The sequence below is a fragment of the Nuphar pumila genome, chromosome 14 (assembly GCF_984573655.1).
Source record: "Nuphar pumila chromosome 14, dmNupPumi1.hap1.1, whole genome shotgun sequence".
In the NCBI taxonomy this organism is placed as follows: domain Eukaryota; kingdom Viridiplantae; phylum Streptophyta; class Magnoliopsida; order Nymphaeales; family Nymphaeaceae; genus Nuphar; species Nuphar pumila.
The window spans coordinates 36577867-36588823 of NC_143262.1; the positions used below are offsets into that span (position 1 = coordinate 36577867).

General features: G+C 35.3%; 1 protein-coding gene across 2 annotated transcripts in view; it reads left to right on the forward strand.

Annotated features, from left to right (window-relative positions):
- The window catches only part of LOC149816765 (uncharacterized), a 188422-nt gene extending 177808 nt beyond the window's left edge, over positions 1-10614 (forward strand). For both annotated transcript variants that reach the window (XM_089988083.1, XM_089988082.1), the window contains exon 12: positions 9546-10614. In XM_089988083.1, the coding sequence (XP_089844209.1) occupies positions 9546-9622 (77 nt within the window). In that variant the 3' untranslated portion in view covers positions 9623-10614. The remainder of the gene's footprint in view (positions 1-9545) is intronic.
- The last annotated feature ends 343 nt before the right edge of the window (positions 10615-10957 follow it).

A 10957-nucleotide genomic window follows, 5' to 3' on the forward strand; every position in this document is an offset into this window, starting at 1 on the left:
AGAGTACTACCCTATGTAGAGGGCTTAAACAAAATAAATAAATGGTTTTATTACTGACCCAATTAATAAATAAACCCTCATCTAAAAAGGAAAGGAAAAGTGTCTTTAATGCTTGAGTCCTTGTTCCTTGTGTTCCCTTCTTCTGCTTTTCTTATTTGCATATCACTTTGTGGTCCCTCTGAGGGCACTTCTGAAGGGTTGAGGGGACCTCAAGGGGTACTTTGAGGGCACGAAAAGGGCTCTACCGCATGTTCCAACGCTTCCCTGCAAAACACAACAAAACAAAAAGCAGTACGACGAAACTAAACTAAATCTAAACTGAAAAAATCAGCAAAAAAAAGCAAACTACACTACAAGACGAAATAACATAACAAACTAACTAACTACATAACGTATTATGAAACAAACTAACAATTTACTAATTTGAACCACTGAAGAAACTAAAACAAACTACTAAACTGAAACAATAAAGACATAGATTTAAACTAACTATGTTAAAACAAAAAAGAACTAATGAACATTAATCTAAACCAACTAACTTCAACTTAACTATGGCAAACTCAAAACAATTTGGTAATCTTAGTACAAGGAAAACGTGACTAAAGAGAGCTAACTAATTAAAGCATGAAATAGGTAGAGCTAATTTAATCTAACCGGATCTTAAGGTAACACGGGCAATTAACTAAAACCAGATTATTCTATTAACTAAAGAATGGGTAGAATGAGAGAACACATATATATCTAACCTATTTAAAATAAATGAATCAACTAATCTATATGCAAATTCAATCAATTCCTACACTAGGGAAAACATTTAAGCAATCTACTAAAACGTCAATTGAACAACCTCATTAAAACATTAATTGCCAGCAAACTAACTACGCTACTAACTAGTTAATTGGAAATCACAAACAAAAACATATCAAGAACTCAATCTGGATCAACATTGAATAGGCTGGATCATGCTTGACATTGCTGGTCGAGAATGACCCAGTGTTTCACGCTAGTACCTTAAATAACGCCAATCACACAACAGCGTGTTCAACGTTGCTTAAGACTCAAATGATAACAGCGTGAGATGAGGTTCAGCAACACCTAATAAAAAATGAAATAATCCGTGCAGGGTACATGGTGTATGTCCCAGTACTGTTGAACTGCTGCCAACACGAACCGTGTTTCACGAGGTTCAGCGTCAATCAATCTGCTGATCTTATGATGCTGAACCGTGATCCACGGTATTCGTGATTCAGAAAGATCACAACGAACATCAACTAAATACTTAAAACAAAAACGATTTTTGACGTCTCACTCTGAAAGAAAATCGCTATCTTTAATCTATACTATTAAAAAGGCTAATGCAATCAACTGTGAAAGAAACACAAATCAGAATGAATTTCTACGGTGCAGATGATCTATTCTAAACACGTGAAATCACAAATAACTAATCAAAAATATCAGATTGTATTATATGCAATGAAAATATGAAAAATAAATAACTATGTAATGTAACGATCCTACAATCTATGGAGATAGAGGAGAAAGAAACGACCTGTCACAGATCGCCTCCGATGGAAGGGTTGAGAAGAAAAGATGGTCAATCCAGCTGGATCCACGCTGACCCGACGAAGAGGAAGAAGTTGTCGATGACGAAAGGGTTCGAAGCTAGAAGAAAAAGGGGAAGAAGAAGAAAGGGAGAACAAGGAGATAAAAAAATCGGCAAGAGAGCGAGAGAGAGCAAGGGAGAGAGAGAAGAGAGAGGCGAGAAGCAAGGGGCGTGTTTTTCAATATGGAAAAACGTTTCCTCTTTGCTGAGCTATACTATTTATAATACAATATTAGGTTAAAATAAAATTTTCAAAACAAGTCCAAAGATTTCAGCAATTTTTCAAAAGAGGTATTTTTGAAAAAAAATGTGTTTTACTAAATCAAATTCCTAAACTAATTAAATCTTAACCAATTACAACCTAATCTAATTAAAATATAATTAAGAAAAATCCTAAACTAATAAAAGCACTAAAACGAAATACACGATTTTTCAATAAATTCAATTTCGACGTGGTTTCTCAAACTAACGATAAAAGTGGGTTTTTAAAGCGATTTTAACATGGATCATGCATAAAATAAGATGAATAAAATGTGAATATGCATGCATGATCATACGTAAGATTATCAGAGGCAATGGAGCTCTTGGCTGTGCTTCTTTTGTTTTGGATTTGAAAATAATACTTGATTGTTGTGCACTATCATCCAAATCTCTCCAACGCATGTCCTTTAATTTCAACATATTTTCTTATATAATAGAAAGTTTCGGATTGATATCTCATTTTTAAATAGGTCCTTCTTTGTAGCGATTATTGCACATTTTAATAACAAGAATACAAAATATGAATGCTCACAAATAATCAATGATACATAAATATTTTACAAGATATCAAAACAAAACTACAAAACACTTTAATTATACCTGTCAATCAACCGAAGGTTCGAATGAATATACACCAAGGTATCAACACGATCTTCATTGAGCCTATTTCTTTTAACATTATGAATGTAGCGATAATGCTCTACACTCTTTTTGCAGAAGATGTGATAATAGGTTGAGATAGAACCTTAATGACTAATGCTCTCAACTTGGGCGTATCACCACCATAAAAATGCCACCAATTAAGAACTGACATTGTAGGATTCAATGCATCTATTCTTGCTGCATTCCGGCTAAATCTTTCACTTGATGCAAAAGCCTCAAGTTGTAACCTATAAAGTGTAGTGAGTTCATTTCTAGCATATATGACTTCAAGCACGAGCATTGCACAATCTAAGATATCATTATTTTTTTCCGCAGAAAAGAAAAAGATTGTTTAGTTATAACAAGAAAATGCAAATGAAAGAATAAAATAATCAAATGATTAAAGTTTAAATTTTAAACTTTATTAAATAGATAGAATAAAAATTTTATCAGGAAAAACTCATTTGACCCCTCCTAGTGCTATGATCTTGAAATAATCTGACTCATAATATTTTGGAGTAAGCATGTGGGCTAGACTATGGAGGGGCACATTCATTCTATCCCATCTATTTGAGACAATCCTATGAATCTTTTCATACAAATCTAGTTGTCCTTTTAAATTGTCTTTGATCTCCCCCAACATGTTGTCTATACCTTCATACACTTCACCAATTATAGGGACTTCCTGATCATCTTGTAGATTGGTTTTGTGATCATTAATACTAAACAAATAGAATCTCAGTGTATTTCATCAAGAACAGTTGTTTCTATCGTAATAGCCTTAATTTTTCATAGTTTCATCAGTGCATTATTGTTTTCACTCACTCCATCTATCTGATATGATTGTAAGCCTCAAGCTTTCCATCACATCAAGCAAGCGCTTCAGAATAGTATAATGTGAAGCAAATCTCATTTTTGCAATCTTTATTAGTTCTAATTTTTCTTTACTTCTAAAGATTACTAATGATTGGTGATATATTTAATAATTTATTTACTTTGCAAATATATCTCTCTCAACCAATGAAACTCACGTGCCAATCTTTGAATATCAAATTAAGGGTATGCACAACACAAGGTGATCATAAAATATACTTATATGTTTGCCTTAATTCTTCACCAACTAACTTGCAATTTGCTGCATTGTCTGTAATCACCTGCACTACATTAGAAGGCCCCACAATTTTAAATTCAGTCTTCAAAAACTCAACAATATTTGCAGCCGACTGTTGCACATCATAAAAGTCTTTCACATATAAGAACATCGACCCAAAATAATTTGATGCAAGTATATATATCAGGTGTTTGTTCTTTATATTTGTCTAACCATCTAAAACAATGAAAACTCCAAACTCAAACTTTTCTCAAAATTCACTTAACTCTCTGTAAACACACTCATTCTCACTGTCAAACAATGTTTTTCGAGCTTTTTCATATGATGGGGGCTTAAATCTAGGCACTTTACTGACTGCTGATATCATCTCTTCCCAATACGATGATCGAAGCGCATTGAAAGGTATGTCATTTACACATAAAAGCCTAATACTTTTATGATCTATGTAGTCTCTTTCTACTTTTTTAAAGGTATAACAAATATCAACTATGCTTCGGCTTCCACTAGAGGCAAAATAAGATGTAGCCATAGTACTAGGCTTTGGTTTATCAATTCTTGATTTTTTCAACTCAAATGTGCTTGATGAAACTTTCACTCATCGAACTTGCCTATTAATTTTTCTTCCGAACTCTTCATTTTTTGCAACTGTAGAACAAAAGTCAATCTCAACATTTTGTCCCTTTGAAGCTCTTATTAGATGTGCAAAAACTTGAGTATATGACCTATGATAAATATTTTTACAGTGCCTGCACATAAAAACATAGATTCCACCTTGCTTTCCTTGCCCACTCTTCTTTTGTTGCAATATATGGCACCATAGCATTGTTGTTTTATTCATGCTAGGTGGTTGTGGATCATCTTCATCATAATACTCATCTAAGTTATATTCTTCTTTATCTTCCTCATCAAAACAATTTTTTTTTTCTTCCTCAAACTCATATGGACAATTTATCCTTTCTGGCATTTTCATTCCCAACACTACTAGAAGATTCATACTCCAAATTGCAAAAATAATCATCTGCATCACCATTATTGTCGAGATCGTAGTTTGTGATAGTCATTAGTGAAGCAAAGAACAAACAAATATACCTGCATCATAAAAGTACATGCATCAGTCTAAAGACTCTAATAACAGTTTGTGCATAGAATCATACCGAAATAAATGTATGTAAACAAGACAAGATTTGAAAATTACTATGGTAGCAATGAAAATTACTATGACAAGCCAAGATTTGAAAAACCCTTGGTGAGTATGGTAGCAATTAACAGATAAAAGGACTTTGTCTATTCCTTCTCAGATTTAACATGCAAACAGGCTGCCTGTCAATGAGGAAGACATGCCATTCTTCTCAATAGCACCTAACAGTAATATTTTAGTGAAAGTGAAATAAGTCAAATAATACAACCAATGAGCTGTAATATCACCAAGGTGTCAATGTCATTATTGTTCTTGATATAGTAGACGAACAAGATGGTATATTAAATAAGAAAAATAAATATCATCCAAGCCCAAGCAACCAAATAACCCAATGCAATCATAAATATTGCAAGCCACTAGCAGAACTGAGCAATAAAAGCCTAGTACATAACCTGTGATAGCAAAGGAAGATCATAACAACGATAGCAAAAGGAACAAGATGGATTTAAAGGGCAGGTCACAAGACCAACATGCTCAACAATCAACAGGGTACCAACATTATTTCAAAATGTGTGGGGGGACGCAAAAGGGGGAGAATTCTAACAAACAGGGACTCATCCAAACTCATGATGGAAGAATGAGGATAGAACAGGAGATATAGAAACTGTTTCCATAAAATAGATAAATAAGATATAAAGAACAATATTGATTCTGTCTTAGATAATTCATCCATTGGCGCTTCAATTACTAAATCAGCCAGATAGAAATTTAAATTTCATTAATACAATTGAAATTTGAAAATTAACTAAACAGACAATAAAAACTGTCTTCGGTAACCAAGATCTACTAAGTTCACCACATAATGCATTGCAACTCTTATCCAAGAAGTAAATAAAACCAGAAAATCTGAATTTTAAATAAATATGTTCATTACATTTAAAAAGAACCAATCTATCAAAACAAAACCATAAAAAGTCTCAAATCTAAACAAGAAACTATAAAAGCCCTATCTCAGTCGGACCAAAGCTGACAGTGAGAGTGAGCGATAGTGAGAGACAGAGAGAGTGAGAGATAGAGACAGAGAGAGTGAAAGTGAGCGAGAGAAGAGAGAGACAAAGCGAGAGACGAGAGAGGGAGCGAGTGAGAGTGAGAGTTTGAGAGATAGAAAACGCGAGAGAAGAGAGACAGAGACAGAGAGATCTATAGTGAGAGACAGAGAGAAGAGAGACATATCGAGCGAGAGAGCGGAACAAGGAGAGTCAGAGAGATGGAACGAGAGAGAGGATGTGTAGTGATGCACGTACCTGAAGATACCCATCGCCGGAGGTCGGAGGTCGGTGGAGGACGTCGAAGGTCGGTGGAGCACTAGTGGTCACTGCGAACTTGAGAGCAAGGTTGCCAAACTAGGAAGCGGAAGCGGGAAATGATACGGGAAGCGGAAACGAGGCATTTTAAAATTTATACGAAGCGGGAAGCGAAGTTTCAATTTAAAAGCGAAATATGAATTAAAAAATGAAGCAATATGGAATCAAATAAGAAACAAATAAAAACTAAAATAAAATTGATCATTCTTATATTTCATGATTTTTCTGTAAAAGAGTTAAATTTTTGTTAAAATCTGACAATGATGGTTACCAATTTAAAGAAAGTACATGGAAAGTGAGTGAAAGCGTGAGAGAGAATACATGAAAAAGATGAAAAGAAAGGTGACAAAAGTATATGGTATGCATAGACCATGTGTATGAGAAGCATAAAAGAAGCGTAGGGGAATCGAGTTTCCCATGAAGTTTCGAAAGCGAGGAGTATCGTGCTTCCGAAGCGAGTTTCCGGGAAGCGAGCTTCCCACCTACCTCAGAAGCTTCCGGTAACTCTGCTTGAGAGAGAGAGTTGCAAAAATGTGAAACAAAAACCCTATCGATTTGGATTTTTGTTTCTTTACAAATTTTTTGAAAATGCCCATTTTTCCCTCAAAGACAAAATGTTTTCTTTTATTTTTTGGTAAAAACGGTTTAAGAAAAGGGTAAAACTGTCCATCAACTTTAAATCATTTTTTTAACGAGGTAACTCGCTCCTTTAATGGGAAGCTTGTTTCCCTTTAATGGAAAGCGAGTTTCCAAATAATAGGAAGTGCGCTTCCCAATCAAAATAGGTGTTTCCCCGCACATTTCGAAAGCGCCACGTTTCGTGCTTCTTCGAGCCTATTGGCGCCCTATGTAATTTACACAAGGGCTCAGCCCAATTACCTAATTAGGCCATGCCCAGCCCAACTTTATTCGGGCTGGGGCTGAAAATTGCAACCCGAGCCCGACCCTATTCAGGCCTAGCACTCTGACCGATGGCCACCCCTATTTGTAATGTATGGGTTTCCAAACCCAAATATATATATATATATATATATATATATATATATATATATATATATATATATATATATATATATATATATATATATATATATAGGATTTTGAAAACCTACCAACTAAAAACCCTACCAACCCTACCCACCACATATTTTATTGGACTTTTGGTGTTTTTTTCAAAATTCTGACCGTACAGATGAGATCTATATGCTTGTTTTTATAGGAATCGGTTCTTGGAGCATTTGATTCCGATGCCAGGATAGTTTTTTATAAGCTTCAAAAATCAACAACGTACAATTTTCATAAATTTTTGAGGCTCTAAATACCATTTTTTCTATCCAAAATTCATGATCCAAGTGTCGATTTCTAGTAAATCAATCATGCTGAACACATCTGTAGAGTCAGAATTTTGAAAAAAACACCAAGAATTTTCTAGTGGGTAGGGTTGGCGTGGTTTTTGGTGGGTAGGTTTTCATTTCTCTCTCTCTCTCTCTCTATATATATATCTATATATATATATACCTCCGCACCCACATTTTTAAAAACTACGGTGTTTTTCTCTTGAACCCGCACCCCATACCTATGTGACACGGCTGTTGGTTGACCATATGCTGGCCTGTGTCAATGCGACCGAACAAATGTGGCACATTTTATAAATCTTGAAATTTTTTATGGAAGTTTCCAGTTTAAAGGTAAACAAAGATAAATAAGGCCTCATAGTTATGACAAAACCATCAATATGATTTCTAAAAGCATTTTTTGGCTCCCTGTAGGAACTTACATATTTCTGAAAAAGCATTTTTCTCCTGTTAAAGGAACCTCTAAAGAGTCACAATGGTTTCCTTTAGAAGACAATATCAAGAGAGCCTGGAATGGTGAATACATGAAATTTTATAGGTAGAATGACCTTTTACAGAGCGTGCTTTATTAAGCTTTCCTTTGTACTTAATATGTGGTTTTCATACTTTAAGAAATGATACAGAAGATTGGTTAAGCCGTTAAAAGTTGTTCCTACAGAGAAGGAACATGGGCCTCAAGGATAGTAGTTGTATCATTAAAAAATGTAATGATGCCTTTTTAAGACTCATAAGATTAAGTGCTAGTAATTGGAGGATTAGATATTAGAGGACCTGGATTGATGTTGAAATGGTGGTGCTTGTATCATGAAGAAGGGTATTGCACTAGGTTATTAAAAGTCAAGTATGAGCTGAAGGGACGTGCCATGGAATTGGGTAGAATCAACACGTGCCATGGAATTGGGTAGAATCAACAAGTGGGAGATTGGGTTCTGTAAGTGGGAGATTGGGTTCTGTGAGTATGGATAGTGTGGAAAGGGTGATTCGAAGAATTAGAGAAGACTTATACAAAGTTGGGAAATGGTACCAGACTAGATTTTTAGAGTGGGCTACGTTGTGAAGCTGAACATCTATGTAAATTAGATCTCTCTTGATCATTATGGCCAGTAAAGGATTTGCAAGGTGTTGGGTGGAATGTAATGTCCAGGATAAGCTATCTAGGTGGAAACTGACTATACAGATACCTCTTTTGGAGAAGCTTGCCTGATGATACGTTCTTGGTAAATTCCTGTTACAGTGCCTTCAAGGAACCATGATCTACCTATCGTTTGTCCAAAAGAGAGATGGGATTGGGCCTACCACCTAGGCTCGGTGGGAGATTTTTTTGGTTAATATCATTGACTAAGGTGCCCAACCAACTAACTTGAAAAGAAAGTACTTCACATGACAGGAAGATGCTAGCTGAGCGTTGATGAGACTAGCTTCTGCCCTTTCTTTTACAAATGCTGTTAAAGTTGGCTTCAGGCAGCTTCAAGCTATAGGGTACTACATGTATTATGAGGAACACAGATCTTGGACCAGAGCGTATGTTGCTACTGGTCACTGTCACTTTGGTGGTTTATCTGGATAAAAAGGACAAGTTATTTTTTAGTAATGTTTTTTTCTAATTCAAACAATTGATAGGAGCGAGTTCGTGCTGGTATCCCTCTGTGCAAAATAATGGCTGAGAAGTGACCTAACTTGGTTCATGTTCCCACTTGTTGGGGTTTCATTTTGCTTATCTTAAAGCTTGAAAGCTTTTGATCTCTTTCACGTGCTTGCATCATCAACAACTCATCGATGTGTTTCTGTTTGTGACGTGTTGTTGTCATTAATAAAAGTTTCATTCTTGCAAAAAGGAAAAAATAAAATTGCTGTCATACTTATGGCCATGGAACTGCAGAATATCATAGCTACTCCCATTTTTACTATTCCTTCGCACCTTAGCACTTGCATCTACATCTCAAACTTTTCTGCATTATTGTGGTTGTAAGCCTATGGTGATGATATTTTCTGTTGTCTTAAATCTTTATAAGATGTTGATTATAAGTTCAAGTAAAATCAGATTCTGACAGAAAGAAATCTGCATTAACAGATGTTGTTTATATACCGGAGAATTCCTTGAAGATATATTCGACCTCCAGCATTGCAACTGGAATTTCTAGGACATAAAGCTGTCCTTTTGTGTCCGGTTTTTCTCAACAGACTGAAACATTTGCACGGGTTTTTCAACCTGCCTTAGCATAAGCGAAATATGATATGCTGGTTACAGGGCTGAATTTTTTGTCAGCAAGGATGAAGTGATGAACACCACGAAGCATCATATTTCAGCAACCACCTGGATATTTAAAACAAAAAAAAGTATCCAAAAATGCTTCAAATTTATGATTCTAAGGTGTTGTCTTACAGGACAACAGAAACAAGGAAGTGTTATATAATTTTGTTTCTCCCTATTTGCTTTTTTTTTTTGTGTTATTTTTGGAATTTGTTTGTTTAATAACCTAGATGCACCTGATCTGTGGAAACATAAATCTACAATCCATCTTTATTGAAAAAGTTAGTTGGGACAAACAAGATTTTAAGGCACAGAGAAAAATATGAGCCTTACTGCAACGTTGTGATGATGATGTCCTAAAAAATTACACATTTTCATTCTGTGTCGGTACATGACCGAAAACCTTAGGCTTCCCATTCAAAGGTTACTGCAATTGGAACAGCAATTTTTATTTTAGGACAGAGCTCCATAATAAGACTTTGGAAAGTAGGGTGCTCGGACGTAAAGAGTGGAGAAAGAGGTAAGGGCAGGAGGAAAAGAAATGTTTGTGGAATTGAAAGTGTGAAAATGAGTGTTCGGTTTTGATTGAAATCTAGTAGTTTTTAGATTTTAGAAGCCAACGCCACAAATGGAGTCAAGTGCAGGAACTGAAACATTGTCCTTTCACATCAATTTTTAGATTAAATTTGCTTGGCTTGCCAACTTGTCTGTCAATGTTAACGTGTTAGGTGTGTGTAGTGACGGGCCGTGTTGTGGTAGGATGTAGTTATCTAACGATGTGAAGTACAACGGAATGAACTAAAGAGTTCAAGGCCCTGCTCGTGGACAGGTAGCTGTTGGCAATTTTATCGTTTGTTCCAAGCCAGGTTTCAAACCAATAAAAGTTTCAGATAAGCAAGACTTATAAGACTGTCTTGATTGAAAAAAAAAAAGAATGATGCGTTTGTTAGAAAAAATCCTAATCACCGAGCAGGCCTGTGGTAATCTATATATATATATATATATATATAGCGAGAGAGAGAGAGAGTAACCTCCCTCAGTTACATAGCTAGCCAAATGTTCTTCATCGATGCTTTACTCAAATGATCTAGTTAAGTTACATGAGGTGAGTAATATATGAGCATTTGGATTATCGGTTAAAATAAAGAGGAGGGAGAAAGACAATAAAAACATAGATCAGGAGGTTTGTAGTAATAGTCTCCGACTCTTAGAGGGCGCTTGACACTGGATGC